Below are 19,584 nucleotides of genomic sequence, written 5' to 3'. Positions count from 1 at the left end.
CGTCCCAATAATTTAATACACAGAGAATAATGTGATTGACTTTTTCGTTTTTACGTGCTTTTTCGCTTTTCCACCATCTATGACAAGACACAACAGCTATCGTCCTGGACTCACCCATGAACAATTAACCCCACCCTACTTCCGCTCGGAGCTCATGCGAGTACTTGGCCGCTGTGATTTCACAGCGTTTACGTGGCGGTGGTGGTAAGTTTGTTTAATGGCGTTTCCATTCTAATGAATACGTGTCTATTTGTTTGTTTATGCATCCCAGATTATACCACAGATGGATTCAAACAGGAAGCCTAACAAGCACACCGGTTAATGATGTACTTTGTCACCTGCAGAGTTTAATCTGTATCTTAGCCAAATGAAGTAACAGTATCTGAATCTAAGATCCCCCCTCTTCCCCAGCCAAACGTTTGACAAGAATGCTGTCCCTGCATGAACCCTCTTCTCCGAAACAGCCTGACCTGTGGAGTCATTTTTTGGTCCGTGAAATGACATATGCATGAAGACACAGCAGGCCCACCTTGTGAGGGCTAGTGAAGAATAACAGGGGTAGGGATGCTATAATCGGGTCAGGTGCCCGTCCTGGGCCCCGGAGTAGTGAGACACTCAAACAGAAAAATTAATTTAATTATTTCTTTGATTGGTGTTTTGAGGTGTACTCAAAAACATTTCACTTACACGACGGCAGTCAGCATCATGGTGGCAAAAATCCGGACAGAGTCCGGAGGAAGCCCACGGCCATCCAAGTTGCTGGCAGACATCCCACGTACAACCTGTGAGAAGGCCAGCATGAACTGGGCTTGAAGTCACAGCGACCCCATTGAAGAAATTCTTGTGACTAGAATTTATGTCACCACCACTGACGCCACCAGCTTTAGCCCTCCTTTGGTATCTCTCCATAACCTATACGCAGTTCCAAGTATTCCTTTTGTTGCCATTGGCAAAAACGATATGATTTGTATCAGTGAGTCCTGTGCTTGTTTGATTTTTATTCGCACCAGTCATCATTTATTTATTTATCTGATTGGTGTTTTATGCCGTACTCAAGAATATTTCACCAGCCGTTTTATATCAGTGAGAATTTTTCAGTTGCAAATTAAACGTATTGCATGATTTCATCACGATAAAGCGGAATTGTGAGTGCATGGGAGGAGACAGAACTCGCAAAAACACACAATGATTTCACGAAATACTACAAGATTATTTTAAAGACTTAAACAGCATTTTGGTAGGAATGTCTTATTTTATACTAGCCCTTATATAGGTAGCATAGATCTTAGTACAACTGAAAACCTATAACGGTTGTCATATAAGCGAACGCAATACAAGATAATACTGGGTGAATTTCGGCTTATAATGAAGGTTAACAAGGATCAGAACAGTAAGTGACCTTGTCTGTCGTCTTGTCCGAGGGCTTGGTTCTCACTAGGAGCTTGTCTGACGTCTTGTCCGAGGGCTTGGTTCTCACTAGGAGCTTGTCTGACGTCTTCTCCGAGGGCTTGGTTCTCACTAGGAGCTTGTCTGACGTCTTGTCAGTGGGATTGGCTCTCACTAGGAGCTTGTCTGACGTCTTGTCCGAGGGCTTGGTTCTCACTAGGAGCTTGTCTGACGTCTTGTCAGTGGGATTGGCTCTCACTAGGAGCTTTTCTGCCACTTTATAGCGAGTCGTGGTTTCCCCAGAGATTCCGCTATAAACCTTAATTGCGATTAACATCACTGCGTTGTTTAAGCTTAAGTGTGCTTATATTCAGTCTGAAATAAGTCACTGCATCACTGACACAAAACATATCGTTTTTGCCAATGGCAACAAAAGGAATACTTAGACCTGCGTATGCACTGCATATAGGTTATGGAGAGATACCAAAGGAGGGCTAAAGCTGGTGAGGTCAATGGTGGTGACATTAATTCCAGTCACAAGAATTTCTTCAATGGGGTCGCTGTGCTTGTAAGTTGCCCGTGGTGTATCTCACCGGTTACGTGCGGTGTGTGATCCGCCTAATGGCGGAGGCGTATAAAACTCAAATAAACACAGGTAACTTATTATATCAAAACATCACACAACTATCATACAAAAAGGAGAAATGAGACAATCAACATCTCAAAAGCTTTGTCTGCTTTGGCAAAGATTTAATACAAAATATGCCAAAAAAAATGTAAAAGATATAAATCTGTGTATATAAACCTACAAAACTTCTAAACATATTCACGTGTATGTAAATATATTCATCTTTTCAGTATACAGTGTATGTTAGTCACAGGATTCTAACAAAAACTCAATGACTTATCACAGAGCTGCTTCTATGATAAAAAGAGAGAAAAGGTGTCATTTAAAAATAAAACAAAATATATAAAAATAAACGAAAAAATATCACAAAAAAGTCAAACATAAATATCCGTGAAAAGGAGTTAAAAGTATAAATCTGACATGTAAACTGCCTAAAAAGTACGATGAACTTTTTTGGCCAAACTAATAACTGTGCTTTGGTTTAAATTCGCTTTTGTCATATCAGGACAGTGTCTTCTTCTAGTACGCTTCTCCCAGGACAACATAGTTACAGTGCTAAGGCCACTTTCACAAAACTTCTTAATAATACAAGAACATTAATTTATGAGAAGAGTTATGGAAAACTGAGTTATGGAGTGGGCCAGATGTAAATGAAACGCCAAAGCAAACCCAGCAAACAGGAGTCACCTCCGTACATTATGCGCTACGGCGTGCAGGGAAGATTTCCAGTCTTACAGTCCATTACATAGGTACATGTACTACTGTACTCTGGACCCATCTGCATCAGCACTATTAAAGTTCAGCTGACAGAGAATGGCAAGTCAGTAGACATAAAAGGTCATATTTGAGTCAGAATTTTGACAAAATGAATCTTCTGTCTCACATAAATGTTCATTTGTAACTACTATGCATGGAAAGACACTATTCATCTTGAAATTCATAGTCTGGTATACAACATCCAGACAATTGGTCAGCGGAATGAAGACAACACACCCGTTTCATTCAGCTCATTGCATTACACAAGTTACATGTACGTACATTTACTAACTCTTGAACAGCTGGGGCCATGCTCTTTTATCACAATGAATTCATTCTAACAATACTGCGCTTATTGCATATAAATGGAATGTTCAGTCATATAACATATTTTCATCACATCCTCCGCATACCATACTGAAATATCACAGCAAGAGGAAAAAACATTTATATTGCCTGTCACAAATGAGATGTAATGCTGGCCGCCACTGTATAAGTGAAATATTCTTGAGCACTTTTTAGGGCGTAAAATACCAATCAAATAAATAAACAAATGAGATGTACATACTGTTCGGGTACTCGGTAAACTATCCATACACTGTTGACAATTCCAGAAAATCACTAATTAGGGCAATGTGAGGTACGCAGGAAGATCACAGAAGTTTTCTGGAAATCCCTCACTGTGGGTGACCTAAGCATCCCACCACTGCAACCACTACTTAGGGAAAAAACTCATTTGTGGCATTATTTTCATAATACTGTATGAATAAATTCCAATGAAAAAAGTGCTTTAGAGGTTGAAGAGGTGGAAGATTTGCAGTAGTTGCAGTTGGCAAACATTGTAGTCTGATAGAGAAGTTTCTCTCTTGTCTCACCTCGTCTCTCTTGTTAGAGAGGAGTGTGGACAACTGTCATTGAACTGTCAGGTCGCTCATCATCCATTTATTTCATTGCTGTTTTATGCCATGCTCAAGAATATTTCACTTCAACACCGACGACCAGCATTACCACATATCCTCGTGCAACTGTTGTCAGTTGCTATATATCCTTTTACACCTGTTCCCAGTTATTATATGTCCTCGTGCACCTGTTCTCAGGTACTATATGTCCTTGTGCACCTGTTCTCAGGTACTATATGTCCTTGTGCACCTGTTCTCAGGTGCTATATGTCCTCATCCACGTTCTCTCCTTGTTTTAACTTATTGATGATCTACAAAAGGGGAAAAAGGCAATCACACAATTCCACAAATTTATGGAAATACTAAAATAAATGAATATCTCTTTTATCAAAATGTATTCACTGTTGTGTGTTTCAGGTAATTTTAGTGAGCATAAATGTATATATTGAATACCGGTATAACACATTTCATGTCAAATATCAAAGGTTAATAATAATGACTTGTAGATGTATGTGTCAAGAAAAACATTCAAGTACCAGCCATCCAACAGACATTCGCATACCAGCCATCAAACAGACGTTTGCATACCAGCCATCAAGCAAACGTTTGCATACCAGCCATCAAACAGACGTTTGCATACCAGCCGTCAAACAGACGTTTGCATACCAGCCGTCGAACAGACGTTTGCATACCAGCCGTCAACCCAAATTGAAATCCTAGGTCAATAAATCTCAAAGCCTATTCCCAAAATGACATTTAACACAAACCACCGAAGAAATAAGAACGTATATAAAGTACGAAAATTAAACAGAATCATGCAAAAAAAAGTACTCAACAGTTATTAATGATGCTGGAAAGATGCAAGAAATGTTCTGGGTGAGTGAGTGAAATCAGTATTCAAATTGTGTAGCATGTTAGTTTAGAAGTTGTCAATTTTAGCCTCTTGCATTATGGATAGTAATGGCTGACTGCATGATTGAAGATATGTTTTTCCCCACAAAGGACCCAAATGTAACAGGACATCCAAAGTGCTGGTATTTTCGTTATCAGGCCAGTTTACATCGCTGGAATTGGTGTTATGCCAAGGATGTGAAATCCCAGACAACACATAGAATACTGTAACATCTATAATGATAGGGAGGAGACTTACATCTTTGAGGCGAGCAATTTCCTTGTTATCAGCATTCTTTTGCGCAGAGTTGGTAATCAGCTTGACTCGGGATGCATACCTATCAAATCAATGCATGGGTTGTAGCCGCTTCTCGTGTCGGTCACCAATGTCTATGTTAACACTCCATAACTATGAACATCTATACTTCTGTAGGTGTTGCCAGAAAACAGTCGACAGAGACCAGTTACTACACCATTAAACACAGCAGGAAATTTCAAGGCACTGCAGGGGGCCTCTCTGGCAGAGAGGGTTGGTGTATCAGCACGGTGCAATGACCCAGAAGCCTCTCACCCATGCAGTCGCTGTGAGTTCAAGACCAGCTCATCCTGGCTTCCTCTGGCCGGACGTGGGGATGTCTGTCAGTAACCTGTGGATGGCCGTGGGTTTCTCCCTACCTCGGTCTGGTTTTCCAACACAATACTAGCCCCCATATAAGTGAAATATTCTTGAGACTGGCGTAAAACACCAATCAAATATATAAATTAAAGGCACTACCTTATATGACTTAGGCTGTGAAGCAGAACACTTCCTCATGGAGTTAAACACAATCCTTCGTTTTGTGGTAAGACTGGTTGTACCACCAGAATTAGATTTGTCATTCATTCTGAGGGAGAAACTCAGTTTATTCTACAAAGGTTGATAGGATCAAGGAGATTGGAGACTTACGTAAGAGAAATGATGGATTCGTCACAGTTGTAGTTTGCAGGGGAAATGTTGACAAACATGAGTGTTTTGGCATTGCCTCCCAGTGAATCCTGCATGAGCATGGTGAGCTTGTTGTTACGGTATGGGATGAAGGCCTGCTCACTGGAGAGTGCAGAGATCACATCTCCTAGGGCTGAGAGGGACTTGTTGATGGACATGGCTTCCTGTACAACCCAACATTAGCACTATTAACTATGAAGACAGTGACTTGTTGGTAAACATGGCTTCCTGTACAACCAAACATTAGCACTATTAACTATGGAGATATTGACTTGTTGGTAAACATGGCTTCCTGTACAACCAAACAGGGTAACACTATTAACTATGGAGACAGTGACATGTTGATGGACATGGTTTCATGCACAACTTGACATTAGCACTATTAACTATGGAGACAGTGACATGTAGATGGACATGGCTTCCTGTACAACCAAACATTAGCACTATTAACTATGGAGATAGTGACATGTTGATGGACATGGTTTCATGCACAACTTGACATTAGCACTATTAACTATGGAGACAGTGACATGTAGATGGACATGGCTTCCTGTACAACCAAACATTAGCACTATTAACTATGGAGATAGTGACTTGTTGGTGAACATGGCTTCCTGTACAACCAAACATTAGCACTATTAACTATGGAGACAGTGACATGTTGATGGACATGGCTTCCTGTACAACCAAACATTAGCACTATTAACTATGGAGACAGTGACATGTTGATGGACATGGCTTCCTGTACAACCAAACATTAGCACTATTAACTATGAAGACAGTGACTTGTTGATGGACATGGCTTCCTGTACAACCACCATTAGCACTATTAACCATGCAGACAGTGACTTGTTGATAGACATGGTTTCATGCACAACTTGACATTAGCACCATTAACCAGGCACCGTTTTTAGGCTAGATCAATGCTGACCGTATATAAATACATACATCACTTGTTTCGTTATCAAAATATTACATTAATGCACAGTGTCAGTGACTGTGGTGTAAACTGACCTTGAGCTGTTCTGCTGAAGCCCCTGTCTTCCCTACACGCTCACTGCCAGCCAAGTCCACCAGGCTGAGCTGAAACCACAGAACAGCACAATATACATGAGCTGAAAACACAGAATAGCACAATACACAAGAGTCTGAGTGATAGGGGGAAAACGAGGGTGACCATCAGAAACCAGAGTGTCCAGAGGAAAACAGACTGACCAGAGGGAAACCTGAATTACTAGAGGAATCCACCAGCCTACACCAGCTATCTGACACATGTCCTCACTTAAAACCACAATGAGTAGCGGCCATAGGCGAATTCCTAGAATATATTGATGTCTGAATCATTTGCTACTTGTCACGCTTGCGGCAAATTATGATTACAGCATTACTGTCTTCCAATGTTGAAAAAAAAAAGCTTCTGGCCAAGGGGTAAAAAGGTTAAGTTTATGATACAGTTAGTCAGTTATCTCCCCTTACCTTGCCCTTGGTGACTTGGCCAGTCACCTTATTCGTGCTCTCTATCACAATGGCCAGGATCAGATGGGACCGTGAACTCTCAGCATTCATCTCTGGCAAGTACAAGCACACGAGTGAGAAACATTGACCCCACACAAATAATTGCTCTATCCCTTTTAAAGCAGCTTTGTGACAGTGTTTTGAGCTGTCATTAAGCTGCTCTGTAGTCGCTCATTTTCTCACCTTAAAAACATATAGTTTGTAGGTTGGGTCACCACAGCAACAACTACTTTCTAGGGTACAGAATACCCCCTCAAAAAAGAAAATGATATCAGCAAGGATGTTTTTGACAGGAGTTTGCTGATGCTGATTATGATATCCAATTTGTTTTAAACTACTTTCAAATGGACACACACACAACAAAATAATAATAAAAACATACACATACTGTTTAGCCTGAGCTTTCCAAATCAGCTTACAAAATTAAAATCTGTCTTAAAGCTAGCACATCAGCTACATGTAGCTTTACATGCCACTGTAACTGTGAAACTTGCCATCAGTCATTTTCTCAGGTCCCATCTAACCACAGCTTGCTCCTAAAAACGCACCCTTTAAATGGCCCCATTAACATGATTAAGCTGACTCATTTATCTGATTTTACAGATAATTCTATAGTTCCTGATGCTAGGAGAAAGAACACCGACAATGTATAAAACTGTATAAAAAAGAATTCACCTGTTACAGCGCTAGAGTCTGACAATACGTATTGAGGTATCACCATTTTTTGTGCATTTTTTTAAAATTGGAGGTACCAAAGGTCATATCTGATCAAGTTACAGCCGCTTGTGAGAACAGATAATTTGGGTTTATTTTAGAGCTAACAGTTACAGACAGTCATACATCTTTACCCCAATGCCTATTCAAAGTATCAAGCGAATAACATATCAGGCAACAAGTTTAAGCTGTACATCTTTAGCCTTGTCTCTTGACTTACTGGTGGACGCCACATGTCTGTTTTTGGAGCCTTCCTCAAACAAAGCGTAGAGCTCCTTGGAGTTGGAGGCCCGCTTCACAGCAGCACCCTGTACAAACACCATACCCTGCTTGTCCTTCTTGATGTCCAGTTTGTCCTGTCAACATGTGGGAACCACCCAATAATTACATAGGCAGGTAGAGGAGACAATCAAGTGTAGTACAAAAATGTGTGAGCTGTTTGTGTAGCCTACACTGTTCCCCCGCATCATAACAGTACAATATAGATGTGTGAGCTGTTTGTGTAGCCTACACTGTTCCCCAGCATCGTAACAGTACAATATAGATGTGTGAGCTGTTTGTGTAGCCTACACAGTTCCCCAGCATCACAACACTACAATATAGAGTGTGATCTGTTTGTGTAGCCTACACTGTTCCCCAGCATCATAACAGTACAATATAGAGTGTGATCTGTTTGTGTAGCCTACACAGTTCCCCAGCATCACAACACTACAATATAGAGTGTGATCTGTTTGTGTAGCCTACACTGTTCCCCAGCATCACAACAGTACAATATAGATGTGTGAGCTGTTTGTGTAGCCTACACTGTTCCCCAGCATCACAACACTACAATATAGAGTGTGATCTGTTTGTGTAGCCTACACTGTTCCCCAGCATCACAACAGTACAATATAGATGTGTGAGCTGTTTGTGTAGCCTACACTGTTCCCCAGCATCACAACACTACAATATAGAGTGTGATCTGTTTGTGTAGCCTACACTGTTCCCCAGCATCGTAACAGTACAATATAGATGTGTGAGCTGTTTGTGTAGCCTACACAGTTCCCCAGCATCACAACACTACAATATAGAGTGTGATCTGTTTGTGTAGCCTACACTGTTCCCCAGCATCATAACAGTACAATATAGATGTGTGAGCTGTTTGTGTAGCCTACACTGTTCCCCAGCATCACAACACTACAATATAGAGTGTGATCTGTTTGTGTAGCCTACACTGTTACCCCGCATCATAACAGTACAATATAGATGTGTGAGCTGTTTGTGTAGCCTACACTGTTCCCCAGCATCACAACACTACAATATAGAGTGTGATCTGTTTGTGTAGCCTACACTGTTCCCCAGCATCGTAACAGTACAATATAGATGTGTGAGCTGTTTGTGTAGCCTACACAGTTCCCCAGCATCACAACACTACAATATAGAGTGTGATCTGTTTGTGTAGCCTACACTGTTCCCCAGCATCACAACAGTACAATATAGATGTGTGAGCTGTTTGTGTAGCCTACACTGTTCCCCAGCATCACAACACTACAATATAGAGTGTGATCTGTTTGTGTAGCCTACACTGTTCCCCAGCATCGTAACAGTACAATATAGATGTGTGAGCTGTTTGTGTAGCCTACACTGTTCCCCAGCATCACAACACTACAATATAGAGTGTGATCTGTTTGTGTAGCCTACACTGTTACCCCGCATCATAACAGTACAATATAGATGTGTGAGCTGTTTGTGTAGCCTACACTGTTCCCCAGCATCACAACACTACAATATAGAGTGTGATCTGTTTGTGTAGCCTACACTGTTCCCTAGCATCGTAACAGTACAATATAGATGTGTGAGCTGTTTGTGTAGCCTACACTGTTCCCCAGCATCACAACACTACAATATAGAGTGTGATCTGTTTGTGTAGCCTACACTGTTCCCCAGCATCATAACAGTACAATATAGATGTGTGAGTTGTTTGTGTAGCCTACACTGTTCCCCAGCATCACAACACTACAATATAGATGTGTGAGCTGTTTGTGTAGCCTACACTGTTCCCCAGCATCACAACACTAAAATATAGAGTGTAATCTGTTTGTGTAGCCTACACTGTTCCCCAGTATCGTAACAGTACAATATGGATGTGTGAGCTTTTTGTGTAGCCTACACTGTTCCCCAGCATCACAACACTACAATATAGAGTGTGATCTGTTTGTGTAGCCTACACTGTTCCCCCGCACCATAACAGTACAATATAGATGTGTGAGCTGTTTGTGTAGCCTACACTGTTCCCCAGCATCACAACACTACAATATAGAGTGTGATCTGTTTGTGTAGCCTACACAGTTCCCCAGTATTGTAACAGTACAATATAGATGTGTGAGCTGTTTGTGTAGCCTACACTGTTCCCCAGCATCACAACACTACAATATAGAGTGTGATCTGTTTGTGTAGCCTACACAGTTCCCCAGCATCATAACAGTACAATATAGATGTGTGAGCTGTTTGTGTAGCCTACACTGTTCCCCAGCATCATAACAGTACAATATAGATGTGTGAGCTGTTTGTGTAGCCTACACAGTTCCCCAGCATCGTAACAGTACAATATAGATGTGTGAGCTGTTTGTGTAGTCTACACTGTTCCCCAGCATCATAACAGTACAATATAGATGTGTGAGCTGTTTGTGTAGCCTACACTGTTCCCCAGCATCACAACACTACAATATAGAGTGTGATCTGTTTGTGTAGCCTACACTGTTCCCCAGCATCACAACACTACAATATAGAGTGTGACCTGTTTGTGTAGCCTACACTGTTCCCACACATCATAACAGTACAATATAGATGTGTGAGCTGTTTGTGTAGCCGACACTGTTCCCCAGCATCACAACACTACAATATAGAGTGTGATCTGTTTGTGTAGCCTACACTGTTACCCCGCATCATAACAGTACAATATAGATGTGTGAGCTGTTTGTGTAGCCTACACTGTTCCCCAGCATCGTAACAGTACAATATAGATGTGTGAGCTGCTTGTGTAGCCTACACAGTTCCCCAGCATCGTAACAGTACAATATAGATGTGTGAGCTGCTTGTGTAGCCTACACTGTTCCCCAGCATCGTAACAGTACAATATAGATGTGTGAGCTATTTGTGTAGCCTACACTGTTCCCCAGCATCGTAACAGTACAATATAGATGTGTGAGCTATTTGTGTAGCCTACACTGTTCCCCAGCATTATAACAGTACAATATAGATGTGTGAGCTGTTTGTGTAGCCTACACTGTTCCCCAGCATCATAACAGTACAATATAGATGTGTGAGCTGTTTGTGTAGCCTACACTGTTCCCCAGCATCGTAACAGTACAATATAGATGTGTGAGCTGTTTGTGTAGCCTACACTGTTCCCCAGCATCGTAACAGTACAATATAGATGTGTGAGCTGCTTGTGTAGCCTACACAGTTCCCCAGCATCGTAACAGTACAATATAGATGTGTGAGCTATTTGTGTAGCCTACACTGTTCCCCAGCATCATAACAGTACAATATAGATGTGTGAGCTGTTTGTGTAGCCTACACTGTTCCCCAGCATCGTAACAGTACAATATAGATGTGTGAGCTGTTTGTGTAGCCTACACTGTTCCCCAGCATCGTAACAGTACAATATAGATGTGTGAGTTGTTTGTGTAGCCTACACTGTTCCCCAGCATCATAACAGTACAATATAGATGTGTGAGCTGTTTGTGTAGCCTACACTGTTCCCCAGCATCGTACCAGTACAATATAGATGTTTGAGCTGTTTGTGTAGCCTACACTGTTCCCCAGCATCGTAACAGTACAATATAGATGTGTGATCTGTTTGTGTAGCCTACACTGTTCCCCACCATCATAACAGTACAATATAGAGTGTGATCTGTTTGTGTAGCCTACACAGTTCCCCCGCATCGTAACAGTACAATATAGATGTGTGAGCTGTTTGTGTAGCCTACACTGTTCCCCAGCATCGTAACAGTACAATATAGATGTGTGAGCTGTTTGTGTAGCCTACACTGTTCCGCCGCATCGTAACAGTACAATATAGATGTGTGAGTTGTTTGTGTAGCCTACACTGTTCCCCAGCATCGTAACAGTACAATATAGATGTGTGAGCTGTTTGTGTAGCCTACACTGTTCCCCCGCATCGTAACAGTACAATATAGATGTGTGAGTTGTTTGTGTAGCCTACACTGTTCCCCAGCATCACAACACTACAATATAGAGTGTGATCTGTTTGTGTAGCCTACACTGTTCCCCAGCATTATAACAGTACAATATAGATGTGTGAGCTGTTTGTGTAGCCTACACAGTTCCCCAGCATCGTAACAGTACAATATAGATGTGTGAGCTGTTTGTGTAGCCTACACTGTTCCCCAGCATCACAACACTACAATATAGAGTGTGATCTGTTTGTGCAGCCTACACTGTTCCCCAGCATCACAACACTACAATATAGAGTGTGATCTGTTTGTGTAGCCTACACTGTTCCCCAGCATCGCAACAGTACAATATAGATGTGTGAGCTGTTTGTGTAGCCTACACTGTTCCCCAGCATCACAACACTACAATATAGAGTGTGATCTGTTTGTGTAGCCTACACTGTTCCCCAGCATCATAACAGTACAATATAGATGTGTGAGCTATTTGTGTAGCCTACACTGTTAACCAGCATTATAACAGTACAATATAGATGTGTGAGCTGTTTGTGTAGCCTACACTGTTCCCCAGCATCATAACAGTACAATATAGCCATTTACCACTACCACACCCCCTGATGCCAAAACTGAAGGAATTAATGAAACATTTCATCAAATAGAATGAATGAATGCTTGGAGATTAACATCGTACCGATTAGTTAGAATGAATGATAAATTATAATAAAAAAAATAAGGATCATTATACATCTCGCCAGACGAGTATATTTGATAAATTTAAAACCATTGCTCATAATGGCACTGGTTTTGGTGGAATGGTCAAATGATGATGCACACAAATTAAGCTTATCACCTAACAAGAGAGCAGAGTTATTTCACTTGTATACTCCATATAGGCTATTTTCAAGTGATCACAGAGCCACTGTGGAAATGATGATCATGTTCGTGACTACAGTTTCGACTTACCTCATCTGTTTTACCATATAAATCAATCAGGTGATCATTATACAACTCCAACATGTACGTTGTCACAGTGAAATCGTACTTGCTCCTAAAACAAGAATGACAAACATGACAGCTGACCACTCAGATATGATAGTTTACTCCAACTAATAAATTTTCTCATGAACTTTAAATTAAATTACTTTTGTTGAACTGTATTTTAGACCCAAGTTTTGGCTGTCAATGGACAAAGAAGGTAATTGATACTTGTATGTGTACATGTATGATGTTTAAAAAATACAGTTCATGTAAATCAAGAAAGAAAATGCTAATAGCTCACTTGTTTTCCTCCACAATGTCGAAGATTCTGCTGAAAGCCCTGGGAGCAATTCCTGGGAAGCTCTGCTCCCGGTCTCCGATCATGGTGAATGTTTTACCAGAGCCCGTCTGTCCATACGCAAATATACACACATTGTAGCCATCCACTGCCGACTGAATCAAGTTCTGCAACGAAAGTACAGACAAAATCAGTCATGTAAATATTATTATGCAAAGTCACTAGTAGCGTGCGACCATTTCAGCAGGTATATTCTGCATCAAAATGAAAATAGCATAAACCTGGAAAACACCAGCCTTTACTTTTCAGCAAACATTGATGAAATTATTGTAGAAACATATGTTCACTAGTGCCAATCACTTCATAATGTCTTCCTAAATGCAATGGTCTATCAAAACTTTTTAAGGTTTAAAAGTACACGTACCTGGACCCGGCAGGCCAATAGAATTGTTATTTTCAGGTCCTGACATGATGAGAACCGGAGGATCATTTGTATCACATACTCAGCAGGCAGTAAATCACCTACACTGTCCGTGCACCAACTAATTACCCTTCTCTCTATGTCCTGACGAGTAATTCCTCGGTGAGAAATCATGTAAAGCTACATGGGATATTTAATAATCACCATTTCACCTGATCTTCACCAACTTATTCCAGATGAACTATGAAATTATCGATGATTTACGGTACCGATTATACAAATCTAGCTTTTCTGTTTCACCAATGGTATCGCACATAACCAGTTTGCGTACAAGCTATACTCAGCAAATCACATCAGCTTTGTATGGTCACACGTCACTACAGCAGTCACATCATTCAGCTGGTAGACAACAAAAAGGGTCACATGTCACTACAGCAGTCACACCATTCAGCTGGTAGACAACAAAAAGGGTCACATGTCACTACAGCAGTCACACCATTCAGCTGGTAGACAACAAACAGGGTCACATGCCACTACAGCAGTCATACCATTCAGCTGGTAGACAACAAACAGGGTCACATGTCACTACAGCAGTCACACCATTCAGCTGGTAGACAACAAACAGGATCACATGTCACTACAGCAGTCACACAGTTCAGCTGGTAGACAACAAACAGGATCACATGTCACTGCAGCAGTCACACCATTCAGCTGGTAGACAACAAACAGGGTCACATGCCACTGCAGCAGTCACACAGTTCAGCTGGTAGACAACAAACAGGATCACATGTCACTACAACAGTCACACCATTCAGCTGGTAGACAACAAACAGGATCACATGTCACTACAGCAGTCACACCATTCAGCTGGTAGACAACAAACAGGATCACATGTCACTACAGCAGTCACACCATTCAGCTGGTAGAGAACAAACAGGATCACATGTCACTACAGCAGTCATACCATTCAGCTGGTAGAGAACAAACAGGGTCACATGTCACTACAGCAGTCACACCATTCAGCTGGTAGACAACAAACAGGATCACATGTCACTACAGCAGTCACACCATTCAGCTGGTAGAGAACAAACAGGATCACATGTCACTACAGCAGTCACACCATTCAGCTGGTAGACAACAAACAGGATCACATGTCACTACAGCAGTCACACCATTCAGCTGGTAGAGAACAAACAGGGTCACATGTCACTACAGCAGTCACACCATTCAGCTGGAAGACAACAAACAGGATCACATGTCACTACAGCAGTCACACCATTCAGCTGGTAGACAACAAACAGGGTCACATGTCACTACAGCAGCCACACAGTTCCGCTGGTAGACAACAAACAGGATCACATGCCACTACAGCAGTCACACCATTCAGCTGGTAGACAACAAACAGGGTCACATGTCACTACAGTAGTCACACCATTCAGCTGGTAGACAACAAACAGGATCACATGTCACTACAGCAGTCACACCATTCAGCTGGTGGACAACAAACAAGGTCACATGTCACTACAGCAGTCACACCATTCAGCTGGTAGACAACAAACAGGATCACATGTCACTACAGCAGTCACACCATTCAGCTGGTAGAGAACAAACAGGATCACATGTCACTACAGCAGTCACACCATTCAGCTGGTAGACAACAAACAGGGTCACATGTCACTACAGCAGTCACACCATTCAGCTGGTAGAGAACAAACAGGGTCACATGTCACTACAGCAGTCACACCATTCAGCTGGTAGACAACAAACAGGATCACATGTCACTACAGCAGTCACACCATTCAGCTGGTAGAGAACAAACAGGGTCACATGTCACTACAGCAGTCACACCATTCAGCTGGTAGAGAACAAACAGGATCACATGTCACTACAGCAGTCACACCATTCAGCTGGTAGACAACGAACAGGATCACATGTCACTACAGCAGTCACACCATTCAGCTGGTAGAGAACAAACAGGATCACATGTCACTACAGCAGTCACACCATTCAGCTGGTAGAGAACAAACAAGGTCACATGTCACTACAGCAGTCACACCATTCAGCTGGTAGACAACAAACAGGATCACATGTCACTACAGCAGTCACACCATTCAGCTGGTAGAGAACAAACAGGATCACATGTCACTACAGCAGTCACACCATTCAGCTGGTAGAGAACAAACAGGGTCACATGTCACTACAGCAGTCACACCATTCAGCTGGTAGACAACAAACAGGATCACATGTCACTACAGCAGTCACACCATTCAGCTGGTAGAGAACAAACAGGATCACATGTCACTACAGCAGTCACACCATTCAGCTGGTAGAGAACAAACAGGGTCACATGTAACTACAGCAGTCACACCATTCAGCTGGTAGAGAACAAACAGGGTCACATGTCACTACAGCAGTCACACAGTTCAGCTGGTAGACAACAAACAGGATCACATGTCACTACAGCAGTCACACCATTCAGCTGGTAGACAACAAACAGGGTCACATGTCACTACAGCAGTCACACCATTCAGCTGGTAGACAACAAACAGGGTCACATGTCACTACAGCATTCACACCATTCAGCTGGTAGACAACAAACAGGATCACATGTCACTACAGCAATCACACCATTCAGCTGGTAGACAACAAACAGGGTCACATGTCACTACAGCAGTCACACCATTCAGCTGGTAGACAACAAACAGGATCACATGTCACTACAGCAGTCACACCATTCAGCTGGTAGACAACAAACAGGATCACATGTCCCTACAGCAGTCACACCATTCAGCTGGTAGACAACAAACAGGGTCACATGTCACTACAGCAGTCACACCATTCAGCAGGTAGACAACAAACAGGATCACATGTCACTACAGCAGTCACACCATTCAGCTGGTAGAGAACAAACAGGGTCACATGTCACTACAGCAGTCACACCATTCAGCTGGTAGACAACAAACAGGGTCACATGTCACTACAGCAGTCACACCATTCAGCTGGTAGACAACAAACAGGATCACATGTCATTACAGCAGTCACACCATTCAGCTGGTAGACAACAAACAGGATCACATGTCACTACAGCAGTCACACCATTCAGCTGGTAGACAACAAACAGGATCACATGTCACTACAGCAGTCACACCATTCAGCTGGTAGACAACAAACAGGGTCACATGTCATTACAGCAGTCACACCATTCAGCTGGTAGACAACAAACAGGATCACATATCACTACAGCAGTCACACCATTCAGCTGGTAGACAACAAACAGGGTCACATGTCACTACAGCAGTCACACCATTCAGCTGGTAGACAACAAACAGGGTCACATGTCACTACAGCAGTCACACAGTTCCGCTGGTAGACAACAAACAGGATCACATGCCACTACAACAGTCACAACATTCAGCTGGTAGACAACAAACAGGATCACATGTCACTACAGCAGTCACACCATTCAGCTGGTAGACAACAAACAGGATCACATGCCACCACAACAGTCACACCATTCAGCTGGACGACAACAAACAGGATCACATGTCACTACAGCAGTCACACCATTCAGCTGGTAGACAACAAACAGGATCACATGTCACTACAGCAGTCACACCATTCAGCTGGTAGACAACAAACAGGGTCACATGTCACTACAGCAGTCACACCATTCAGCTGGTAGACAACAAACAGGGTCACATGCCACTACAGCAGTCACACCATTCAGCTGGTAGACAACAAACAGGATCACATGTCACTACAGCAGTCACACCATTCAGCTGGTAGAGAACAAACAGGATCACATGTCACTACAGCAGTCACACCATTCAGCTGGTAGACAACAAACAGGGTCACATGCCACTACAGCAGTCACACAATTCAGCTGGTAGAGAACAAACAGGATCACATGTCACTACAGCAATCACACCATTCAGCTGGTAGACAACAAACAGGATCACATGTCACTACAGCAGTCACACAGTTCAGCTGGTAGAGAACAAACAGGATCACATGTCACTACAGCAATCACACCATTCAGCTGGTAGACAACAAACAGGATCACATGTCACTACAGCAGTCACACAGTTCAGCTGGTAGAGAACAAACAGGATCACATGTCACTACAGCAGTCACACCATTCAGCTGGTAGAGAACAAACAGGATCACATGTCACTACAGCAGTCACACAGTTCAGCTGGTAGAGAACAAACAGGATCACATGTCACTACAGCAGTCACACCATTCAGCTGGTAGACAACAAACAGGGTCACATGTCACTAAAACAGTCACACAGTTCAGCTGGTAGACAACAAACAGGATCACATGCCACTACAGCAGTCACACAGTTCAGCTGGTAGAGAACAAACAGGATCACATGTCACTACAGCAGTCACACAGTTCAGCTGGTAGACAACAAACAGGATCACATGTCACTACAGCAGTCACACCATTCAGCTGGTAGAGAACAAACAGGGTCACATGCCACTACAACAGTCACACCATTCAGCTGTTAGAGAACAAAAAGGGTCACATCACTACAGCAGTCACACACTACAGCTAGTATACAACAGACAGGGTCACATGCCACTACAGCAGTCACACAATTCAGCAGGTGGGCAACAGGTGGGGTCATATGTCACTACAGCAGTCACACAGTTCAGCTAGTAGACAACACTTGTGGTCACGCGTCACTGCAGCAGTCACACAGTTCAGCTAGTAGACAACACTTGTGGTCACATGTCACTACAGCTGTCACACAATTCAGCTAGTAGACAACATGTGTGGTCATATGTCACTACAGCTGTCACACAATTCAGCTAGTAGACAACACTTGTGGCCACATGTCGCTACAGATGTCACACAATTCAGCTAGTAGACAACACTTGTGGTCACATGTCACTACAGCTGTCACACAATTCAGCTAGTAGACAACACTTGTGGTCACATGTCACTACGGCTGTCACACAATTCAGCTAGTAGACAACACTTGTGGTCACATGTCACTACAGCTGTCACACAATTCAGCTAGTAGACAACACTTGCGGTCACATGTCACTACAGCTGTCACACAATTCAGCTAGTAGACAACACTTGCGGTCACATGTCACTACAGCTGTCATACATGTACATGTACTTGACATATCTGCTTACATTTGTGTCTTCAAACACTTTCTCCTGTGAGGAATCTGGCATGAAGATTTGGTCAAACTGGAACTCCTTCAGCCCTCTGCTTGACTCCACATGGATGCTGTACTCATCCGGAGACTTAACCACCTCATAGTTACCCTGCAACACAAATCATCAGGAGACTTAACCACCTCATAGTTACACTACAACACAAATGATCAGGAGACTTAACCACCTCAAAGTTACACTACAACATAAATCATCAGGCGACATAACTACTTTGTATTTACCCTGCCACCCTCAGATCCACAAATTGACAAAATTACATGTTCATAATGTGGCATATGGTGATGGAATCCACTGATTTATTCAACTGGGGCAGTTTGGCAGAAAATCAATATTGTTTCCCTGGTAAAAGAGACAAGAACCTCAACTAGCAGCTGCTGCTGCACCATGAAGAGCTGGATCTAAGCTTGCAACCTCATTAGTCAATGGCTGATGCCCTACCATATGGCAGTCATCTAAAATAATCTAGCTAATAATGTGTGCAAAAAGTTCAATTCAAACATAAACCAAAAAGTTCCTTGTTTAACCGAAATGGCAAAGTAACAGCCAACAAAGCTGAACCCAAAATGGGCTAATAAAGTTTTTCTCATGGTACAAGAATAACAATATCTTGGGACTTTGTAACACACACGTTTTGTACCAAGGCTTTGTAACACTTAGGATTGACAGCTAGGGTAATTTCACATGCTAGAAAATCACTTTTCTGCATTAAGTGAACTGGACCAATACTTAAAGAGAAAATTAG

At 42.3% G+C, this 19,584-nt stretch overlaps 1 protein-coding gene across 1 annotated transcript in view; it reads right to left on the bottom strand.

Moving 5' to 3' along the window:
• Window positions 1-2,185: 2,185 nt before the first annotated feature.
• Window positions 2,186-19,584, bottom strand: part of LOC135472342 (myosin-10-like) — a 51,586-nt gene continuing 34,187 nt past the window's right edge. Inside the window, exons 26-34 of the mRNA XM_064751806.1 lie at window positions 18,798-18,932; window positions 13,229-13,392; window positions 12,913-12,997; window positions 7,995-8,130; window positions 7,022-7,113; window positions 6,560-6,628; window positions 5,507-5,709; window positions 4,820-4,898; window positions 2,186-3,980 (exon numbers count right to left, since the gene is read on the bottom strand). Of these exons, the coding sequence (XP_064607876.1) occupies window positions 3,933-3,980; window positions 4,820-4,898; window positions 5,507-5,709; window positions 6,560-6,628; window positions 7,022-7,113; window positions 7,995-8,130; window positions 12,913-12,997; window positions 13,229-13,392; window positions 18,798-18,932 (1,011 nt within the window). The 3' untranslated portion in view covers window positions 2,186-3,932. The remainder of the gene's footprint in view (window positions 3,981-4,819; window positions 4,899-5,506; window positions 5,710-6,559; window positions 6,629-7,021; window positions 7,114-7,994; window positions 8,131-12,912; window positions 12,998-13,228; window positions 13,393-18,797; window positions 18,933-19,584) is intronic.

The sequence above is a fragment of the Liolophura sinensis genome, chromosome 8 (genome assembly GCF_032854445.1).
Source record: "Liolophura sinensis isolate JHLJ2023 chromosome 8, CUHK_Ljap_v2, whole genome shotgun sequence".
Taxonomy (NCBI): Eukaryota; Metazoa; Mollusca; class Polyplacophora; order Chitonida; family Chitonidae; genus Liolophura; species Liolophura sinensis.
The sequence above is the reverse complement of the archived record's forward strand: the minus strand, read 5'-3'. Positions and strand labels throughout refer to the sequence as shown.